General features: G+C 36.5%; 1 protein-coding gene across 3 annotated transcripts in view; it reads left to right on the forward strand.

Moving 5' to 3' along the window:
* MTBP (MDM2 binding protein) overlaps positions 1–23,723 on the forward strand; it is a 29,532-nt gene that overhangs the window by 231 nt on the left and 5,578 nt on the right. For 2 of the 3 annotated variants that reach the window (XM_027684464.1, XM_027684467.1), the window contains exons 2-19: positions 660–740; positions 1,755–1,828; positions 1,948–2,093; positions 2,589–2,647; positions 4,423–4,567; positions 6,081–6,198; positions 6,776–6,910; positions 7,707–7,801; positions 8,499–8,565; positions 10,154–10,271; positions 12,352–12,525; positions 13,518–13,631; positions 14,931–15,095; positions 15,486–15,579; positions 16,855–17,010; positions 19,147–19,242; positions 21,558–21,824; positions 23,098–23,344. In XM_027684464.1, coding sequence (XP_027540265.1) covers positions 660–740; positions 1,755–1,828; positions 1,948–2,093; positions 2,589–2,647; positions 4,423–4,567; positions 6,081–6,198; positions 6,776–6,910; positions 7,707–7,801; positions 8,499–8,565; positions 10,154–10,271; positions 12,352–12,525; positions 13,518–13,631; positions 14,931–15,095; positions 15,486–15,579; positions 16,855–17,010; positions 19,147–19,242; positions 21,558–21,824; positions 23,098–23,344 — 2,351 coding nt within the window. The remainder of the gene's footprint in view (positions 1–659; positions 741–1,754; positions 1,829–1,947; positions 2,094–2,588; positions 2,648–4,422; positions 4,568–6,080; positions 6,199–6,775; positions 6,911–7,706; positions 7,802–8,498; positions 8,566–10,153; positions 10,272–12,351; positions 12,526–13,517; positions 13,632–14,930; positions 15,096–15,485; positions 15,580–16,854; positions 17,011–19,146; positions 19,243–21,557; positions 21,825–23,097; positions 23,345–23,723) is intronic. The other variant, XM_027684466.1, reaches the window with a different exon arrangement.

A 23,723-nucleotide genomic window follows, 5' to 3' on the forward strand; every position in this document is an offset into this window, starting at 1 on the left:
CTCCTGGATCCTGCCTCCTTGAACCCCTCCTGGATCCTGCCTCCTTGGACCCTTCCTGGATCCTGCCTCCTTAAACCCTCCCTGATCCTTCCTCCTTAACCTCCCCCCGAATCCTGCCTCATTAAACACTTCCCGGAGTTGACAAACACTTCCCTCCTTGAACCTCTCCTGGATTCTGCCTCCTTGAACTCCTCCTGGATTCTGCCTCCTTAACCCCTCCCGGATCTGCCTTCCTGAATCCCCCCGGATCCTGCCTCTTAAACTGCTCCTGGATCCTGTCTCCTTGAACCCTTCTAGGTCCTGCTCCCTTAAACCCATCCTGGATCCTGCTTCCTTGAACCCCCTCCGGATCCCGCCTCCTAAACCCCTCCTGTATCCTGCTCGCTTAAACCCCGCATTGGTTTCTTGGTGACTTTAACCTGCAGAAACTTCAATGCTGCCATGTAACTCTGTCGTGCGGTTCATGAGCAGGACTTTAATAAGAATTTTGCAAAATTTGCCTTTTTAAAACTCCTGTAAATCTGCAGTTGATAGTTCTCTTTAATAAAAAAAAACAAACATAACTTCTAATATTACACCAAACTTTATGCTGTATTTCCAGGAAAGTAAGATTTAACTTCCATAATTCAGTAATTAAAAAGAAAAATTTTTTTTTCCAGCTGGGACTGCTGCAGACATGTATCAGTTCCTGAAAGAAAGCTGTAACACATCTATAAACGCAGATGTGAGCGCATTCCCAGGTAAATATAGCAATGGACAGTAAAGTAAACATTACCGGGGATTGACTGAGGCACATCTTATGATCGAGGGGAAACAAATCAGAAATGAAAGTAAACCCAAATGCAGTGGTGTGGGACTGCTCCTGCTGCTCGTTTTTCTGTGGACAATTGATGACAATTCAGCAACTAAGGTATTAGGAGATTAAATAGATGGGACATGAGAAATTAAAGGGAAGGGTTTTGAAAAGTTGACAAATTTCATTCCAGTTGAGCAAGGAAAAGTAGAAAAGGGCTTGTTTCTCAAGTCGGTGGGAAGCATGGTATTTTCATTGCTCCTATAATGTCTTCTAATTTTTTCAGTAGAAGCATTTTTTCATTTGTCTGTTGGGTAACAATTCAGAATCTTTCTTAAAGTACATTTCTGAAGATCTGCTTTAGTACTTTTAGGGGCTAGATGTGGTAAGTGATAAGTATCACTTTGCAGGTTTTGTTTTGTTAAATAAATGCTTTCTTAGTTCTTTACTTGTTTTGGATATCTAGTGTTGAGCTGTTAAAGCTTGTCACAGATGTATTATTGGGATTCATGTGGGGAAACCACTATAAGCTCTTAAAATTCATGGAGATGGGAACGTTGAGCTGTTTTCAACTTCTGTGCTTTTTATTGCATAAAAATGTTGGGAGAGTATCTCATTTTGTGAACTCTGTGAACCATATTTATGAAAGGTGTGATTTAGTTCAGGTATGGTACAGATCCTGCAAATAGAGAGTATTATTACCCAGAAGAGAGAAGAGGTAGAAGTTTTTCTTTCTTATTAACAGTCAGAAGGTCCGTAATAGTTAGACACTTGCCAAAACACTTATCTACATCGTAATATGTTTAGAACTTAATTACAATGCCAAAGGAAAGTAGAACTCAAGTCATTGTGGCACATTAAATGGCTTACAGAGAGTCTTTCAACAGAGATGTTCATTATAATAGGAAGAATAGATTGTAGTGGAACTATTATTTTAAATAATTGCCGTATCTCTTTGCAGCGTGTTCAGTGGCTGGTATTCCAGGTGCAAAGAAATGGTATTTTGCAAGTCATGTTATATGCGGTTATTATCAGGTAAGATACACATTTTTTTCAGAATATAAGTTCCCTAACTGTCTACCTATCTGTAGAGCAAGTTAAAACTGTGATGTTCAAAATTCTTTTTGCTTAATAAAGTCTTTTTGTTTGGTTAGTATTGCAGTTCTGACTGGGAGGAGATAAATGTTGACACACAGAAAACTGAAGACTCTCTCCAAACAAGCATTGATGAATACCTGGGAGCCATACAAAACTTTGAGGAGGACGACAATAACAGTCGGGAGTCACTGTCTCTGACTGAGTATGCATATTAATATTTTTACTGCAAGTGTAGTGATCTGACATTTAACGGTAACAACCAAAGGGAATGAAGAAAATTTAACAAGTGAAAGTAACTACCAAAGCAACAGTTAACTATGTTAACTAGTAATCCCTTACTACTACTGAAAATAATTCTATTTCGTTTAACACAGCTGTAATTTTTTTAGTTACAGATGATTTTTATAGGGTAACTGAACAGTTTCCTAACAGCTGACATCTATATATACCAAAAGAACTTACTTGCTAATCCATCTTGAATCCCACTTCCAGTTTTACTGCAGATTGTTTTGATGTCATTAGGCTTACTTCTGCCTCAGCGAAAGAGGAGATAAGTATTTCTCATTGCCTAGGTATATGTTTGTGCAGAGTTTTAAAGATGTAAGATACATCAGGTAGTCCTCTTTAGTTGCACCTTTTGGTTTCTAAGTGACTTTGTTTATATTTTGTTTCTAACCATGTTGCTCTTCATTTTCAGTATCTATGATGAAGCTGCGGAAAGTCTGCATCAGTTAGCTGATAAACTGCCTGCCCCAGGTAATCTCTCTTTAAAAAGCAATCTCATTGGAGATTATCTTCTTAGTTATTACTCTAAAAACTCATGTGGTAAAATCATAGTCAAATGAAAAACTTCAGAGGATGTTAGTTTGTTAGCTGAATTAACTTAATGCAGCTCTTGCAGGTAGTTAAAGAACTGAGCATGGTTGGCATTGCAAATCAGCTTGTGGACTAGTTTTCTCCTTGTTTCTTTGGAAGGCTGTATGTCAGTAGAGCTTAAGGTGGATATTTATATAATTAATTTTTCCACCTGAAATGACATCAAAGTAGTAATAGTAGTAAGCAACACAAAACTCAACAGGAAGTTTTTTATGAAAATAAAGGAAGATGTTGACATCAGGCTTACATCTAAGTTGCCAGCTGACTGCTTGTGGGTGGGAGTCAAGAAGCTGAGAAGGAAAATATATCAGAACTAATAATAATAATAATAATAATAATAATAATAATAATAATAATAATAATAATGGCCAGTCTTCGCGAACGAAGATTTTGGGAAAGGTCTTTTACCTTTCCAGCCTGCGCAATGGATTTTTTAGGTGAGACACAGCACGCACTGAACTGAGCCCACCCTTTAATCCTAAGGTTCATCTGCCGGGGCCAAGCAAGCTTGGACAATGGCAGTGAGGTCCTCAGGACGTAGGTTTGTTTAGAGTGACCTTCTCATAGATGGATGGCCTCACAGGGCTAACAAGCTCCATCTGCCCGGGGGGACCGAGGAATCGAACCTGAGCCGCAGCAGTGAATATCAGAACTATTGGATTTAGATTTTGCAAACTGGAGATAAGTATCACCTTGCAGGTGATAGGGTTACATAATGTTGCAGTGGTTGATTTGGGATAGCAAAGGAATGTGGGAAGAACGACAATCAGAGTCATTAAGGTTGGAAAAGACCTCTAAGATCATCAAGTCCAACCTTTGACTAAACACCACCTTGTCAACTAAACCATGGCACTAAGAGCCACGTCCAGTCTTTCCTTAAACACCTCCAGGGGTGGTGACTTCACCACCTCCCTGGACAGTCCATTTCAATATCTAATCACCTATTCTGTGAAGAAATTTTTCCTAATGTCCAACTTAAACCTCCCCTGGTGCAGCTTAAGACTATGTCCTCTTGTCCTGTCACTAGTTGCCTGAGAGAAGAGTCCAAGCACCCTCTGGCTACACCCGCCTTTCAGGTGGTTGTAGACAGTGAGAAAGTCTCTCCTGAGCCTCCTCCAGGCTAAAGAACCCCAGCTCCCTCAGCTGCTCTTTGTAGGACTTGTGCTGCAGACCCTTCAACAGCTTCATTGCCCATCTCTGGACTCGCTCCAGCACCTCAGTGTCCTTCCTGAACTGAGGGGCCCAGAGCTGGACACAGGATTTGAGGTGTGGCCTCTCAGTGCTATGAGAAAGTATATCTAGAGATTAAATCTAGATTATTAAATCTAGAGATTAGAGTGTTAAAAGGAAAGAAATGAGATAGCATAGTTGTATGGGAAACAATTCTCATCTGTCAGTGCTGAGTGAGAGAGGAGAAAGGTATAGAACCACTGTCACTGAGGGAATGGCAAAATGTTTTGTGTTCATTTAAGAGGAGCAGCAAGTAATGAGCTAAAAATGCATGGGAAGTGTTTTTGGTCTTGCTGAAGTTACTTGAAGCTGATATTTTAGCCCGTTTTAATGCAATCAGTGATAATCATAACTTTTCTATCTTTAAATGATTGAATAATTTACTGAATCATGGTACTTTGAGTCATATATAACTGTTTTTATAGGCAGAGCAATGGTTGATGTAATACTGCAGGCTGTTGAACGAGATGGACCCAAGTTGAAAGACTGCTTACCTGCTATTGGTGCCCTGAAACACCTGAGAGAATGGCACTCTGCACAGATCACTATTGCAGCAAATGATGCAAAAGGGTATGGCATTTATTTCAGGGCTGTAAACAAGGTCAATCCTGTTTTGTGTTAGCATAGGTCAGTGGTTTAAACTAAAAACAGCGTCTTGAGTACTTTACATATTTACTTTGAAAATACATAGATTAGTCTATTACTGTATGAGGGCAGGAATTACTCATGCTGATTTATTGCAAATACATGCCCTAACCAGAGAAGCAGGCAAAAAAGCAAGTCCTCTGAACTTGCTTTCTCTGGGAGGAAAAGGTAAAATTTTTTCTCTTCCCTATTGTCTTTAGTGTGCATACAATGTTTTCAAGTTGTTGTACTATGCTACATAATAACTTGTATATTGATTGTAGTTTTCCAGGTTTTTTTTAAATGAATCCATACCTCTGCTGATCTTACTTAAAATTTTACATTACCTTAATTATCTTTGGTATTACATTTCAGGGAGGAAGAATAGAGTGTCTGATTTGTCTCTTCTGAAAAAGGAGTATAAATGCTCAATTACTTCCTATATGCTTCTGATGAATTTATTATTCTGAAGAGTCACTGAGGCTATTAATTCAAGTTGAAATTAAGTCCAGTAGTTTCCTTACTGTCCTCCTCTAATTGACATAAAAAGGCCATGATAAATCACAGTAGTTTTTCCCCCACACAGTGAATGATTGTCTGGATACTGAATAACTTGGCAAAGTTACCTCCACTTCCCCTCCCCTCCATGCCGAAAAGATTCAAGTTTGCTTCGTAGAATGTGTGGTTAAGCTTAATCCTAAATTAATAAAACTGTTGAAAATTAAAAAGTTGAATGTTCAGTCCTTGGATAGAATAAGCAATATACCTACTACATAGTACTCTCTGAGGTATATGGAGGATGATAAACTTAATGCAGGGACTTCCATGAGCACTTGATCTCAGCACTCGTTGGTATCATCCTGTGGAATCAGCTTTTGACTGAATAAATGCTTCTGCTGCCTTTTATGTAAAATGAGGCCATTTGGGCATAGAGTATCTCTGGTGAAAGTTACCTGACTTATTCTCCCTGTTCTGCTGATGGTGCTGATTTCACTTGGAAGACAGACTGCCACTAGAACCTACAGATACTGGGTGTTCTGTCTCTTGTTGAATTTGGGTAATGCTTGTGCCACAGTCATATTTACTCTACTTAGAAGGTTAACTACAAACCATCTAGAGGGACCAGTGATAGCCCCAATGATGGCTACCTGGCTTTGCTGCAGCTTCTAGCACCCAACTTTACTATGGTCTGCCTGCAGCTTGCCATTGCCAGTCTTATTTGATTTCTGTCAAAGTTCTTTGCTGTCACCTTCATGGAGCATATGAACACCTTCCTTTACAGAGCCTGAATGAGAAATTCTGCAATATTTTTTACTTTGTGAAATATGAAGCTATATATGTCTGTCTTAACATACGTGAGACTGTTCAGTGCTAAGAGGTAATAGGTTAATTCAGTCAAACTGCACTTCATGTTAATTGTAATACTAAATTCAGTATGATTAACTCCATATTTTTGCAGTAGCTGGCAAAAGATTGCAGACTATCTCTCAGCAGACTTTGTGTCTTCAGATGATATCATGAATATTATTGATTTAAAAGAACTCTGGAGAGGAAAGATTCAGATATGGGAAAGAAAGGTAAAATAGTTTTTTCAGCTGTGGTAATTTTTAAAGCATCTGTGTTTCTCATTTAGAGTGTATATTGTACAGTGCATTTTATGCTTTAAGCCAGATTTGGTTTTGACAATGTAATTCAAAGAACTAATGTGCAAGGTGTCTGGGTGGGTGGTGGAATAACTTGCTTTTTTAGCATGATGAAAGGATAAATGAGGTTAATGCATCAAGATTTGAACTTGAAATCCAGTTGCTCTCCTCTGAAATATTTGTTGTAGAACTTATTGTTCAAAACTATATTGTTTTGTATCTACCACAAATCATTATCATATAACTGTAAGTCATTGTTGCAAGTGCACATCTCATGTTTCAGCAAAGACTGAAAACTTTGTAACTGTGAAAGGCATTGTTTACATTTTCAGTATTAAGGTTTTGGATTTAGTACTTGGTTATCTAAGTGCAGTACTTTTACTTAGTTTTACAGATCTGATGGAAACAAATATAATACTAATTGTTAAAAATAGTAATACATCTAACTGGCTGAAAAGAAATAATTTTTATCTCTTTTTTTGACACATTTATTGTCTTTCTTTCCCCCCAGTTTGGATCAGGAGTTGACTTTCCAGAATTTTGTATAAAAAGCACTTCAGCAAAGACATTCAGCACTGCACATTTAAGTTCTTGCTTTGCTGGTAAAAAAGAGCAGCAATCGAGGAATACCGATGCTTTGCCAGAAGTAAGTATTATTCTTGACTTTTCTTTTACTTTTAGAATTCATCTGTTTTACGTTCCTGCGAAAATTAGTAACTGGGGAAACTCTAGTCAGAACTGAAAGTTAAACATAAAAGTTTGGATGGGATAAGATTGAGGAATGCTTCTTTTGTTCATGTGTGTTCTCAAAACAGGTCCTTAAAATTTCATCTGTTTTTCTTAGGAATACCATACCAAGATTTTTTCCAAGTAGAAATTGAGACTTTATTCAATCTTAATACTCAAAATATCTAATTTATGAATTCTGTATTAATTTAACCTTTTCCACTTAATTTTAAAAGTTTGGGATTTTTTGGTTTTTTTTTTTTACACTGTTGCTGTTTCATGTTTTCCACTGGAAGTAGACAGTTAATAGGAATTCCAGAATCATATCTGTTGATGAAAACAAAAATGAGTGTTTATAAAAATTGGTATCAGTTACAAATTTGTTATTTCATTGTTAAAATATATACATTTTGGATTACATTTGTCTGTTCCTGGCAGAACTCTTTTTCTTTGGATAAGAGTTAGAACTCATATGATGCATGTGGTTGACATTCTAGGAAGTAAGCTTTATTAAACAGAATTAAATACCCTCCTTGGTTTTTATATAATTATGTTTAATATAATATTGTGAATCGTTTTTCTATTCCTTTATATCTTTTATACCTCTTTAAGACGTTATCTGTAAGGGAAATGCCCCCAGCAAAACACTCGAGAAAGTTATACTGAGATAACATTATACACTGTGTTATAGGTTTTTTGATTTAATGTCTTTTCAGGTTTTTCATTACTATGGTCCTGCCCTAGAATTTTTACAGATGGTGTTGCTCTCTGATCTACCTTCCATTTTTATATCAGATCTGGAATTTGAACTGTATCCTTTTTTTAAGGATCTAAACTACTACCGATAATTGTTTATAGCAGAAAAAAACCAATCAGAATCTACCAGTGCAAGCAACAGAGAGATGGGGATTGCAAGGGCTCATTCCATTCTAGCCTGCCAAAATAGTCAGTGATTCTTCACAACTGGATTTTTTTAATTTTGAAATTTAAATTACTCTAACAATGACCAGATAGTGTTGATATTATCACACATATCATTTGTCTGTTGATGTGCATGCTATTTGTGAGAAAAGAATAGAGAAATGTTTTTTTCTGTGTGAGTTTAAAAACCCTCAAGCCTTGCTAATTAATGAATGTAGTATGCTTCACAATATAGGATAATTTACCCACAAATCATGTTTTTATTGAGCAGGAGCAAAATCTGTGGCAAGATGTAGCAGAGCAGTTTCCTCTTGTGTGTATGCTGCAGAGATCTCAAGGTGTATTACTATTGGTTTTAAATGCATGTACTTTGGGTACTAGTCTTGGTGTAACAATAGTAGTTTAGGATGTATAAGTCTGCCATGATTTTGAATATATAAGTATCTGTGGTGAGTTTTGTATGTTTTGGGATACTGTTGTATCAAAGCGTATCAAAAATGAAACACAGTCCTTCTTTGAACTTGATTTGCAAAATTGAGATGCAGAGTTTTTTGTGAAGATGAGATTCCTTAAACTGTTCCATTCAGGAGCCTGTCTAAAACAAAGAAAACATCTACGCTGCTTTTGGACCAGATTTCTTTTCTGTCTGGGAAGGTGAAAACTTCTTTTTATTTACATATAGCAGAAAAATGGAAGTATGTATATTGCCTATAAAAGATACAGGAATAATATTTTTAAACCTAGTCTCTATGCAAGGCTCTTCAATATTTAGCTCTAAAGCAAATAGAGCTTTTAAAGGTGTTTTTCTCTTCACCTTAGCTAAGTTTTAATCTGCTAAAACATTTTGCAACTTTTAATCATATCCTGACAGATAATTTCAGTGCTATCATAATTGAACTATTGATTTTTTTTAGCAAAAGGCTAAAAAGGCACATGTGCAGCCTACAAAATATATCTAGCTACTCTGAAGTGGTAATCTTTTTTATTTTACATGTGCATATTCTGCTTTTACATTCTGATTTTGGATAAAAAGGGTTCATGGAACATTTACAATCCTATTTTCCCCCTCCCTGCTTTGCCTTGGAATGATAGTGTGATTATTCATAGCCATAGTACTGGTTTGAAGATGTTTTTCCTGAATATCACCTTTACATAAAAGGTGATACATGTTTGTTTAGGAGAGTTTTTTAGTGTTTATAAAATGAATCTATGCCAATCAAAACAAAACCTGCAATGTTAAAGTGCTGGTACAGTTATTCTTAATAGCTTATGTTCTTTATTTGCTGTGGAGATGGTATCCCATTATCAAGCTGTATGTTTCATTTCAGTTTATTATTTAGGTTTTTAGTGACTTTTTTTCTCCCCTGCCTCTCCATTCTCCGTTATGCTTAGCCAGAAAAGGAAAAGGTTCTTTTTCTAGTGCTGTACCAAAAATATGCTCTAGAATGGTGTTATATTGTTAAATATCCCAGGTAATTTTCATTTCACTTAAGGGTACTGAACATTTGGTCAAATATCTTTTACAGTCTTAAGAGCTTGCATTTCCACTAGTTTTTTTAAAGAAGCCAAAACAGTCAAAACACATTGTCAGGTTACTTTTTAGAGTCTGCACATGATGAATTTAATGTATTTTGAAGATAACAGTTTCTCATTGGGATTTTTTTTTCAGTCTGCTACTAGAAATATTGTGCCTTTGTAGGCTTTTCTAGTATCTGTAATAGCATTGTTTTATTGCTTGAGTATTCTAATACATGTGCATTTTTTCTGTTAGTGCTTATTGGCCTGGAATCTATATAGAGACATAAACATAGTGCACTATCTGATTAATGGAGAAGGGTAATATGTAGGAAGGAAAAAAAATGAAATTGTTTTTCAAAGGAATGCAGAGTCACTGATGCCAACTAATATCTGTGAATTCTCTTATCATTCTGAATGCTACTCTACAGCAGTGTTTGTAGCCAGAATATTGAAAGACTGGTAATAGGTAATAAATATCTTTTTATCTATAAAATAGAAATTCAGCAGTTAATGATCTCTCAACTGGACCAAAAAGTAAATAGAACTTTTACAGCTTCTGTGTCAAATGCTGTTCCATTTTGATTGATGTGAATTGACAGATGTGTTAAGATGTTTTTCATCAGTTGAAGTACATTTGAAATAATGCCAAATCAGTAGCTCAAGACTGAAATGTAAAACAGGTTCCAGTAATATTGCATGTGTTGTACTTGCTCTCATTATTTAGGTGGGAGCTTTATTTACATTGCCATGTAATGTAAGCAGTGTAGTGATCCCATCTCCTGCCCAGCTGAGTACCAAGAAATGGAAGGAATATATAGCCAGGAAACCCAAGGTCATTACTGGTAGGTATATTTTGTTGTGGCTATACCTATTTGTGTACGGGTGTATATATGGTGAGTTTTTTCTATACATTTGGGATTCTCTTTTTATCGTCAATGAAATTAGGTCAGTGATTGTTGTATTCATTGACACAAAAGGGTTTGGTGAATGCAAGTTCAGCTATGCAAACTTTCAGGAAAAAATGTATAGTAACATCCTAACAAGCTTTGGGGAAACTGCATCTTCTTTAAACCATTTTTGTGTCCTGTCTGTCAGCTAAGATCCACCTTTCACACACCTTTGTAAGGTGACTGTAAAATCCACGGGCATAGAGGTTTGCTTCTGCAGGTGGAATTCCAGCGAGCTTCGGTTAGGTGCTTCCCTTCTCTTTTAAGACTGACTGTTTTTGTTGCCAGCTGAAGATAGCTTTTGTAAACAAGTATGCAGATGAGGGTGGCTGGCAGACTGATATTATTTCAGCTCTAGGGGTAGGAAAAAATTGATAGGAATTAGGAAGAGTTGTATAAAAGGGCAAGAAGCTTAATTATGGAATGGATGCTGGAAGTATGTAGATTTAAAATTATCTCTGCATGTTTGGAGGTGGTAGAGAGGGTGTGAGATACACACACACGCATATATATATATATATGCAGCAGCAGCAGCATTTATGTTTATTGGAGAGATACTACTGATGCGGTCAAATGAGTGCGAGATCCCCAGTGTCTGCAAGATCTCTGTCCTGTGTTCCAGTGGAAGGGTTTTGTACAAGTATTAACTATAATATGATCAGTAACACACAATAGGTTCTTATTAGGCCTCTTGAATAAAATTTAGAATAGGAGGAGAAACATGGCCATTTAAACATATTTGCTTATTTAGTTGAAAAGTGTTGATTTTTTTTAGTGGCAACTACTAATCTGACTGTACTAAGCATTTGTGAATCCTTAATGTCTTTGATCTGTGGGAAGGTGTAATTCTTGGAATTGGTAGTTCTCAAATGCTAAGATTAAAGTAAAAAATAAAAGCTTACCTGTGAGGAATCAGCTATGAGATGCCAAGATAAAATGGAAAAGGAAAATATTTCAAATTACTGGGGGAATGGGACAATAGTGAAAACGTTTCTGGAATCTTTTCCACTTTATTGTTCTATTTTCTTTCTCTGGATTTATATATTGAGGTAGCAGGGTTTGCCCTTCTCTTTCCTTCAGCTTCCAGCTTAAAATTTTTAAGAAATACTGGAATATTTTATATGTGTTACTAACAAAAATTTATAATGCTAATAAATATTAAGCTCCTGTTGCATTAACTATTGAGATAGTATTGCAAGTATGAAATTATTTGACTTTTAAAACTTGGTACATCAAGTATTCATTATCTCAATTGCTACATCTACCAAGGTGCTATAAAATGTTTTCTGTCTAAAAAGATAGCAAACCCATCCTTTCACTTTTTCTGTCAAGTGCCACAATAATTTACTTTCAAAACTGCAAACTATATGCCAGTGTTTAAAAACAGAATGTCTTTATCTCTCACCCAGGCTATGCACAAGGGTAAAGTAGGGAGTGAAGCTTCTATTAATGAATAATGCAGTGTCCTTGGGAAGAGTGTACGGTATTTCCTTTTCTTCTACAGTTGTATGTTCTTCCAGTGAACACTTATATTATTTCAATGCACATATGAAAAAAGGCCTTTTTTTACCTAGCAGAACAGAAACTTCACTGTTTAATGGTAGAAATGTAACTTTGCCAGTTAAAGAACTTCTCTGAGTGGTGGTTGGAGTTTCCAGGTATACTTTGTAGTCTGCATTAGAAAGCTGGCCCTCCTGACAGTCACAGGAGTTGGGTGCTGGTAATGTCCTGGCTTTAAGCCAGCAGCATAGTCAAGCTCAGCTTTGCTGCTGTAGTTCATTTATTTTGCATGCTCTTCAGTTTGTAGCTTTACAGGGGGTAAATATCACCTGTAGTTGCTGTTCCTCCTCAAAAGATGCGAGATTTCTCACAGAACAGAAGAGAGCAAGTGTAAGAATTTTGATGATGGATTATAGCTTGTTTTAAAGCTGTTTTTCTAAGGGTGTTTCACAGTTATGTCCTGATGTTCATAAAGTTCCAGAAGTTGAACTGAAAGGAGAATCTTGCCGATATTATTTCTTGCTACAAGGCAATGGCTCTGGAGGATGTAAAGCAACCCTGATTCATTCAGCTGGCCAGATCAATGGTATGGCCACTCTTGCTGCAGTAAATGGAAGGTTAAAGACAAGAACAGAAGAAACAGAGTCAAGTAAGAGTAATTGCTTATTTATTTAAGAATATCTGAATGCATATGTTCCTTTTATTCATTCCAGTCAGTGTTAAAATGGAGAAAACAAGGAAAAATATTACATTTTTTATGAATGTGTCTATTAGCAATATTTGTCAAATTCATAAAAAATATAATGAGCTTATTTATTCACAGAATTTACTGCTACCATATTTTTTAAATCAACTACGTAAAGTTACAGTCAGCCATTTCTCATAATTGAGATTAGTTGAAAATTGTTTTTTAAAGGGATATCCAGGTAATATTAGTGCAAATCAAATTCGTGAAAACTTAAGGTTTAAAAAGTATATATTGTTGATGTGAAGACTGCCCAGCCCATGCCAAAAAACTAGCTTGAAAATCCTGTTTCACTGATGTATCATAGCTGCTCCACTAGGTAAGAGCATGTATCTAGATGTTTATCTTCGAATAGTTATCCTGTTACAACTACACATACTAGTTAACTCTACTAATTCCTGTATTTGTTTCAATAACGCTGACAAAGAAAAAGAGCACAGTGACCTGCATCTTATCCACTTAATTCCTTATTATCGAAATAAATCAGTGTGTGATATGACTGACTACTTGCCATTTATCCTAATTAAAATCCCATTAGTACAGTGTCAGAGAACTGAAAGTCCTTGACCACATGTTGGGAGAAAACTTTTCTTTCTTGGTATCAAACTTAGGATCTTTTTACCTTCTTTAAATGTTAGTCAAGTTAATTGTGTTGTCATATTGGTTTTGTACAGAAGTTCAAAAATACTAGTCAGGCATCTCTTCCAAGTTATCCTGGTGTTCAATTGTAATTGGTTTGTTTGGAGTTTTTTTAATGATTAGGCATATTTGAAAGTCTGGTTGTTTCTTTTTAATATGAAATTTCTATGTCTGCAATGTTTATGTTTTCTAAAAAGAAGTAATGATTCTAAAGCCTATGAGAGATTCTTAATAAAAACTTCTCCTAATCTGTACAGGCTTTTGTATTGCTGACTTTATCCAGTCGCTGCCACGCTTCTGTGGAGAGCAGATTGTACAAAGAGAAATGAAACTGTCTCATCTCCAAGTGTTTGCCTTGAAAGAATATCTCAGTAAGTAATGGGGAAAGCACTGGTAATTCTCATTAAAAGTATTTAAAAGCTCTTTATGTCAAACTGAATGTGATGGCTCACTTTACAAAACTGCAGTGAGTTGATCACTTTGTGAAGAAATAGTGAAGGTTCAAAAAGAAACTTCGTAGTATGTTCATGATTGTGTGTCAGATAATGAAAAAGAGAACACTGAATTAAAGTTGGTGGCTGCTTGTTACACCGTTACTCTGACTGTTTGAGCATAGTTTTGGAATAATTTCGTGGTAATTCTGTGATGATTTCCCCAAAAACCCTTACTGCTGGATATGTCTTCTACAAAAATAAGAATTCTGTTTTTGATTTTTCAGAGTTTTTAAAATTTTATTCTTTATTGAAAAAGTCTTCAACAGCAGAGGAAAAATATGCATTGGATATTTGTTAGATTTATCATGAAGTGTCGTTTGTAACAGCTGAAAGGTCATCCTCTGTAGATTTTCATGACTTTGCAGAGAAGTACATTTGAGTTCCCTGATTTTTTTCATCCAAGTGCATTGCTCTGAGACTCAATTAAAAGAAAAAATGCTTCTGAGAGATTGGCTGGCTTATAGAAAATGGCATTCTGTGAAGATAAGATGAGTGTATTATCATTAACAGGATAGCAGCTTAAAGAAAATAAGATTCCTGCTAATAGTCTTCTCTTCCACCCCCTGCCCCCTGCCAGTTTGCAGTCATTCTCAGAGTCCTGTCAGCTTCAGCTCTGAGCTTGGGGCTGCTTTAGAGCTTGTGTTTTAATTTCAAGTGGATCATCCATTTCCATTAGGATGAAGACTGAATAGGAGCAGTTGGGATTGACTGATCATCCTTAATCATACCAGAATTACCTGGCCCTTGATATTTTGACCAAAGAGACCAGAACAGGCTCTTAGTTACTCTGAAGCCACACTCCTGCAACAGCAGCAAAAATAGGTGGGTGGGAGGCTCTGCAGACTGCAGCTTTTCACATTTAGGCTCAGCAAGTCCAGATGTTTGTCTCTGGGGGATCCAAACCTGGATATACTCAGAAATGCATGTATACAGAAATTAAAGGACTGTGAAAATGGGATTCATATATGACTTCAGCTATTCTCACTGCTAAGTTTTTTCACTTGTCTGTGAATAAACCACCCATGTCTTGCTAAAGGGTACAATAGAAAGTGTCAAGTTAACTTACTTGTGTTATTGGTTTGGAGTGGATATTTTCTTGTTTATTTAATTTTTAGCAGGGTCCAGTTGTTCTTTGTTACTTAGCAGGTGCAGTACCTTTTCTTTTTCCTTTTATAGAGAGAAAGGAATTGACCAAGAAGCCTCTGGTTATTTCTACCAGTGAGTTCAAAATTTTATTAAAACTTACAAGAGAATGTTTTTTGGACCTGTGCAACATTAGTCTTCCTAACCATGATCTACAGAAGGTTTCCAATAACACTATGTCATGCACTGTGACTTGTGGTGAGTATTGTTATTTAGGAAATACGCTGCTTATTCTCTTTTGATGTTTCTTCCTACTGGTCATCAGTTTGTTACTAAAAGAAGGAAAGTCTTTTTACCAAAAGATAAAAACATGGAAGGAAAAGTAAAGTAGCTGTCTAGGGTTTTTTTGCAAACTGAAATGACCCTTGCCTTACCTATTTCCTTTCTTTTCCTTGACAAAAAAATTGTGCAGAAAACGTTTCTGATTGCATCGTCAGACAGATTTTCCATTTATTTACATAATTTATATATATGCGTTAAGGAATATCTATATATAAAGGAATGTGTATATATGTGGGTTTATACATATATATTTCTTTAAACAATAAGATTGCTTATTAAGGGTTATCCACCATATATTTCTTGCAGAGCCTGATTTAATGGAGACAAATCCATTGGAATGGCCAGAAAGACATGTTCTTCAGAATTTGGAAAACTTCGAAAAAAACAAACAAAAAACGAGGTAATAATGAAATACTGGAGATTTTCTTTGTAGTGGCCATTGAACATTACTGCAGAGGAACTTCGAATGTTGATAGCCATTGTGTAAACTGTTTTCAAGTATATTATAATCTTTCAAAGAAAATATTGCTTACGGCTAAAACTAATTTTCTGTCAATTTCCAAAGGTGTATTTCTGGGTATTTAGAGTAGTATTGTTTTGATTTTGATTGACTAAATGCAAGTGAAATTTAGCTTAAAATAGCATAGTTCTGAAACTAAATTACCAAAATGACACTTCTAGAAAATAGAAGCCTTGGCAGAAAAACACATAGAAGCTTTTCTTTCTCCCAGCATGCCCTAAATAATAGAGATAATTTAGCAGGTTTTGTCAGCATGTCTTTCTAATCTCCTTATATTTCCAAGATAGTATGTAAGTCATGTCTCAAGTCATTTTAAAGTCGAAGATCCTATTAGCTTTATGTTTGAAATTTACATTTAGTTATGTTTTTCCTTCAGTACTGTTCAAGTGAAATCTGTAGACCTTTTTGTCACTTAATATAGCTTATTGATTTAAGTTTAGTTCTCACTTTATATAAGACTTAATGGTCTTTGCTGGTCTTAATATTTTTGCTGAGAGACCTTTACAGCTGGTTGTCCAACTGTCTTTTTCTTAATCACTTCCATCCCATTTCTCTCTTTCAAATACCATAGTTGGCCATGGCTTAGATTGGAGTTATGCATGTGAGGAATTCTCACATTAGATCTCTGCTTTTTCGTGGTTGTCGCTGTTATTATTATTGATGGCTTTTCTTTCTCAGACAGGTAAAGTTCTTCCTTCTAATTAGCTTTTGAAAACCTTCCTGAAGGACCTTTCTGTTTCATAGTCAGTTGGTGTTTATTTCATTGTATTCTGAATGATGATCTTTCTTATCCTCTATCAGTATACAGCATATTGCTTAACAGTAGAAAAGAGAGAACTTTGCTGTACTTGATTGAAGACACTAAAAAAGAGTGGAAGTTTGCATTCAGTAGTGGCTTTATGGTTCTAAATTCTTCAAGAAATTACTTCTTTTTAGTAGGATGCTAGAGAATTTGCATCCAATATACAATATCATGAACATTTGTGTGAATGTTCTCAAGGAGCAAGCTTGTTTGTTTTACTTTGGCAATAGTTTAATTGTTCCAGACTAGCAGTTATTTAATTTATTTTTTTTTTAATACCATGAGATTACTAAAGAAAAGAAAAAAATCTTAGATTGGTCTTTGGTGTTTGGTTTTTTTTTTCCTTTTTTCAGAGTTCCTCTGTTTGCACATTCATCTGAGCAGTTGCTGGGGCATAAAGACAGCCAGCGGGAGTCATTGACATTGCTTGATGCTAAAGAATTACTGAAATATTTCACACCAGAAGGGCTACCAGTTGGTGATCTTCAGCCACTACAAATTCCCAAGCGGTGAGAATCCAGCATATTAAAGCAGACCATACTCAGAGCTGATGAAGGGGAGTACAAATAAGGACTGATTGAGAGTCACAGAATGGTGTAGCTGGATCATAGAATCATAGAATCATAGAATAGGTAGGGTTGGAAGAGACCTCTAAGATCATCAAGTCCAACCCCTGATCCAACTCCAATTACTATATCATGGCACTAAGGGCCACGTCCAATCTCTTTTTAAAAACCTCCAGGGATGGTGAATCCACCACCTCTCTGGGTAGGTTGTTCCAATGCCTGGATATGAGTTTATAACTTGTAACATCCTTGCATCACATACCTGCCAGTGAAATCAACTGTTTCGGTCCTCCAGCCAGTCTTACTAATTAATTCTTTCAGGATCTGAAATGGCTGGAGATGATGATAATGTTGGTCCTATGCATTTAAATAACAAAATAATCACCTGAAGTGCAAAAAGTGTGCTAGTGGACTCCTGTCAAGCTACTGAAATGTGTGCATTTCCAAAATAGTATTTCTATCCAAGCAGAAATACTGTGGCAAAACTTTAATTTTATTGGTGTGATTTCTTTCAGTGGGGGGGAGTCTAGGTGGGAAGAAAATTGAAGTGTAGAAAAGCAATAGCTGAGCCTATTTTACTGTGTTCGTCTCCTGTCATGCTGGCCCAGAATTCCTATCTATATTTTTATGTGGTAAAGTGCTCCTTAAAGGAAGCTTATCTACTCTGGTGGCTTCACAAGTATTTATCCTTAGTGTGTCTGCTGGTAAGTATTAGTGTATTAATCAGTACTTTTACAGCAGGAAGATTGATACATGGAGTTAATGGAGTAATTTTCCGGATCTGAACATCTGTTAGAGTTAAGGCCAAACTGTGTAAGAGTCAGATAGTGTTTGCCTGTATTATTTGTGCAGTGTGTTACAGATTTCTAGGTAAGGCAGGGCAATCTTTGCGGTCACTAGAGTTATGTTTGTTGACCTTTTTAATGTTGAATAATAGAATCTGTAATGGACTTATTTGGTACAGCCCTCGATCCTTTTTCAGACTTCATTATATGTAATAGGAATGCTTCTGAGAGGGAAAGGTACTGTAATATTTTGGATTTTCTGTAGGATTTTTAAGACTTCTGTAAAATACTTACTGGAGTTTTGAAACTAGCCTAAAGATGTTCTGAGCAGAGAATTCAAGCAAGTTAGAAAATATGCAATGAAGATTGAGAATCTTCTACTGAGTTGTTAGTTAGACCAACAGAAGGAATTAAGAGATTTTGAGAAAGACTGATGAATTAAAGGCATGTTCAGTTGTTTTACATGTTTGAGTTTAAATAGAAGTTTGATAGATTACAGTTTTGGCTGACAGTCTTTCTAAATTACCATCTTGCTGGATTCAGTACCACATCTTTCCTGGATGTTTTTCCCAGATAATTTTTACAGTTGTAATGGTGCAGAGACAGTCTGCGTGAATAAAATTTGAAGCAATGTGTACGTTTCAGATACTCCTACATCTTGCCTTCATTTCTTCCCTTCTTTAAAGATAAATGGGATGTGACAGGGTATGCTGGGATCTGGCAGCAAATGCTCTCTGTCTGTCTCGCTATGGCTTATTCTGTTGAAATACTTTCAAACAAATGCATTCATGTGATTTAGTTGCAGAGAGTTTCTAGCTGGAATTGAAATATCACAGGAGACAAGTGGTTAGTTATGAAGTCTGGGAAAGGTGACTGTTAGGTGAGACAACAACTTGAAGCTAAAGGGAAGGAATTCACTGCTGTAGTGCTGGATTGAGAAATGGGAGGTCAGTTCCCAGTTCCCAGTCCATTCTACTACTCAGGTGTCCCATTGTGAAATGGAATGATATTTACCTGGGTTTATTGATAAGTTATTTGGAGCAGTGACCTTAACTGGTTGAAATGTCTAAGAGCTTCTGTAATACTAATAGCTCAGTAGGAATTAGTTAGTTGAACTTACATTGTCACTTCAATAAACATTTAATTTTCCATTGATGCTTTACCCCAGAGGCTTTGCCAAAGCTGGCATGCTGGTTTAGTCTTCCTGTACCATGGCATTTTTTTCTGATTTTTGGAAGTATAACTTATCCTGACTGTAGCTTGTTAAAATAGATCTGTATTTTTCTTTTTTCAGTGAAAATGCATTTCTTTTGACACCAGAGCTTACTCCTCGGAAGCTCAGAGGTTTGCCTTTTGAAAAAGCAGCTGGATGCCATTATCATGGACTTGAGTAAGTGTCCTGGCTTTTTTTCCCAGAATTATTTTTTAGTTTCCAGTCTAGGTATAATTGGAAATGTTTCAAGCAACATGTATGTTAATTATGGAAAATTTTATGTATCCTTTTTCTTTGTTGGAACAACTTTGCACTTGCCAGCTTTCCCTTTCTTACCTTTATTTTAGTTACTGGTTTAAATTGCAACACTCCTGCCTTGATGGTAATGTAAAAACATTTAAGTTTTTTTCTAAGGTGTACTGTTGTAGCTATTCTCATTGTCTCTGTAAATTTTAATTCAGAACTAAAAGTGTCAAGGGAAATAGGGTTCATTAGTACATATCAAATTCCTGGGGCAGCACATGAGTGAAGTACATACATAGCTCCTACTTTGATATTTAATTGTAGACACTTTTAGAACAGTCAGGAGGTTTATGAGACCTGCTGTGGTGCTACCTGTATGTTCAGGGAACCTGAAAACAACTCTAGCAGGCAAGTGTAAGTGGTAAGAATGTTCAAAAGGATCAATATGATTAGGACTGTGTTTAGTCCCAGCCAGCCAGAAATAGTTATTTGTTAAAGCTTCCTCATATAATGTAGCTGTATAAAAATAGTTTAGAAAAACAGAAATATTGACATTGAGGAGAAGAGGAAAGACATACAGAAATGCTAGAGTAAATAATTCAGCATAACTCTTCCCTATCATTCCTGAGCTTGGAGGAGATGCTCCTTGAATATTCACCATTTCTCTTGGGCTCCTTTTCCCTCCGGAGACTTTATCCCATGATACTCTACCAAGCAGATCCATGAAGAGGCTGAAGTCTAATCTCCTGAAGTCCAGGGTAGTGAGCTTGCTGTGTGCCCTCCTTGCTGCCCTGAGGATCTCAAACTCCACTAGTTAATGGTCATTGTAGCCAAGGCTGCCCTTGAGCTTCACATTCCTGACCAGCTCCTTCTTGTTGGTGGGATGGAACAAGGTGCAGCAGATCATTTCACCTCACTCGGAGAAGGAAGTTATCAGCTCATTCCAGGAACCTCCTGGATTGCCTATGCCCTGCTGTCTTGTCCCTCCAACAGGTATTGGGGTGGTTGAAGTCCCCCATGCAGACCAGGACTTGTGAGGTTGTTCCTATTTATGATTAAATTAAATTTTTGGTGTAATGAACGTGTGCCAGACACTTGAATCCTGTGTTGCAAAGAAAAAGTAATTGCCAATAAAGCAGTGAGTAAAATGGCAATTTAACTTGTAAAGTTAAATAGATTTTTTTATCTTTATAGGGAATGTGACTACTCGGGGGATTGAGAATATAGTAAGGAAAATTAAATATCTTGAAATTTTTAAGTTAAGAGAGCTTACTCTCTTATCAGATAATGAATTTATTTCTAGTGGAAAGTCTTACTCAGCTGTAGAAATGGACTCACCAGTCAGTTAGTAGAAAAGTGAATTTCTTCCTGAATATGAAGATACTCTGAAGAAGGTAGAAGAATCAGATCTAGCAATTTAACATGACTTCATGTTAAGAGACAAAAGTAAAGAATGTGTCTAGAGTTCGTAAGAGTGGGAAACATTGCTGAGCAGCTTGGAGGGTGGGCTGAGCGACAGCTCACACTGTTCAGAATACTTTATAAAAAAAAGGATGAAATAATACTGGACAATACTATTACCTTTCCCCAGCAGAGGTAGTGTAAGTTTCTGGGTGATGAAACACTGGGCTCTTCCAAGGAATCTTGGAAATCATTTACACCAGAGAAAAGTTAGTTAAGATGGGGTTTGTATTGTTGTAATCTCTTCTGTAGGTTTCACTGAGTTAGAAGTACTTCCTTGGTATCTTTCAGCTCCACTGTATTTAATACAATTTGTTTTGTTGATTTCATTGATTAAACTGCTTATTCATTGTAGTCAATAGGAAACTTGTGCTTTTTCAGTACCACTTTTTTGTATTTTTAGCATTTAAAAAATGTGAATCTCTCATACAGCAGTGTTTATCTGGGACAAAGCTAAAGGTTTCACTTCAAAGGTACAGTTAGCAAACACTTTTTGTTCAAGGAAAATATTCTGTTAATGTCCATGGAAATCTTATTTATAAGACCACAGGGTAAAGACTTGCAAAGAATGTATGATTCAGCTTCTTTGTTGGAGTTGGACTTAAATATAGCTAAATCCATAAGGCATGTGTTAATTTACTGGGCAGTTATAAATTATCTTTCACAACAGTACACCAGTTCAAATGAAAAAAAGTTTTGCAATTCACATGATTGTCAGAAGTAAGTTTTTCTGATTGTAATAAAGCAGAGACTTTCTCTCACAGGTTTCTCACCAATTTCAATTTCAGATATTGTCTCGATGACAGAAGAGCCTTAGAGAGAGATGTGGGATATGCTGAACTTCAAACTCGTCTTATTCGCTATGAAACTCAAACTACTTGCACCAAAGAGTGCTGCCCTGTGCCAGTTGTCTTGAGTCCTCTCCCATCTCCCGCAGTCTTGTCAGAGCCTGGAAGTGTCCCTGATGGAGAGTCTTTACAAAGTGAATTCAAAACAGAGACATCAAGGCTAAAACGCAGATCAAAAGACTTGGATTGCTTTTATCCCAAGAAAAGGTAATGCACTGAATAAAATGAATCTTTAGCATGAAGTATTTCAGTAGTCTCTTGTGAACTGCATCTTTTCTTTCATCTCGAAATGTTTTAGTGAAGCTATCTAGACAAATGTTCTAGTTGTTTAATCCTCCTCTGTGGACTCATTTTTTATCTCAAGTGTGACCTCTCATTGATAGCATTGGATTAATCAAAAACCATGTGGCACAGGCACCTTTTATTTAAGAGATGTGGGGTTGTATCTTGCAGAGTCTCAAGTGCCTTTGAAAAGATGACAGATAGCCTCATCTAGGACTGAAACTGTCACTGCTGCTGCAGTACAAATAAACAACTAGAGGTTTGGAAAGCCAAGTATTGTACAAACAGAATAATTGAATTGCTAATCCAAAGGACTGCTGGCATAAGATGACCTACCAAAATTCAATCTTATTGTCAGCCTTGTTTATTAAAGTCTTTTCTGCAAGTTTAGTTTTTAAGATTTTCCTTTGTACCTTGTCCTCACTCTGAAGATGCAAAGTCTTTGTGTCAATGAAAAATAACTGCTATGTAACACTATTTCTGAATGCACTTTTTCTGTAATACTTCACTTCTTCCTTCTTTCCAGTCTGATACCCTTTGCAGTCTAATCACACCAAGCCTTTAACAGAGGTATGGTTTTAGGAATATTCATATCTTTTGCAACCTACTCTGAATAGTTAGAAAAGAAGATGTGATTGTATCTAACATTTCATGAATTAGAGTTTTGGAATAACTAGCGCTCTTACAGTTGAAGGATCAAGGATTACAATGTTCCCAGAGAACTATAATGCCCAACTTACCGTAGTTAAAGATGAGTTCTGACATTCCTGTAGGGCCAAAAGAAATGAGGTAGTTTCAAGAAGCTTTCTTATCCGAAGACTGGAGGCCAGCAAACACTGTTCTTCCTGGCTATCTAGATGAAGGGTCCATATGCAAAACTACCCCTTCTTCCAAAGAGTTTCATTTTCTTCGTTATCTGGTTTCTTCAGTTTGTTTCTGGAATTTTTTAATTAGAGGTGTAATGGGTCTGTATATCAGAGACCGATCCAGTCAGTAGACTGTTCTTCTAATACAAAAAATGTTACATAATAGAACCTGTATTCTTGTCTGCTCTTTTCAGATGCTGTTTGCAAGAATGCACTTATTTATTTTAAGCAGCAGCCTCTATAGTAGAAACAATGGCACCAGAAGAGTCAGTAAAAAATCTGAAAGTTCTTTTTATCTTTTTTGTTTGTTTGTTTGTTGAACTTCCTTCTAGGCTAACCAAATCTGAGAGTACAGATTCCCTCCTCTCTCAGGCCAGTGGAAGTAGCGGGAGTCACTGTGCGGTTGCGGTAACGAGGAGGTGCTCTGAAAGATCAGCTGCTTTAGCTGTGATGCCACTGAAACAGCCTGGCCAACCCCACAAAGTGACCACGAAGGCTGACTCAGCCAGTCGTGTAAATGCTGCCCAACCTGAGACCTCAAAGCCAGCAAAGGAATCGAGATCCCAGAAGCATACAAGGGTAAAGGTCTATGTTGTTTGCTTAGTGAAGAAGCATCTTGCTTAACTTCTTTCCATGGGACTTGATTTTTTACATTTTTTAACTCAAAGTGAACTGTCTTCATCTCTCTTTTTTATTAAATTTCATTCTGTTCGTTTGTGCAAGTGAATCCTGAAGGCACTGTGGAGAGTGCTGCAGAAGCAAGGAATGAAAAAGTATGTAAAGGAGTATTTTATCATGCCCAGGGAATTAAGGCTGAGAGGGATAACAACTAGGAATAAAAAAGGTGGGAATGAATATCAATGGAGTTATGAAATGTAGAAGATTAATATAAAACCTAAAGGCACCAAAGAAATACCTGTGCTGGAAGGGTCAAAGCCATTGTGGAAGAACAGACTGT

The sequence above is a fragment of the Neopelma chrysocephalum genome, unplaced genomic scaffold (assembly GCF_003984885.1).
Source record: "Neopelma chrysocephalum unplaced genomic scaffold, ASM398488v2 Primary Assembly neopelma1_66, whole genome shotgun sequence".
NCBI lineage: Eukaryota > Metazoa > Chordata > Aves > Passeriformes > Pipridae > Neopelma > Neopelma chrysocephalum.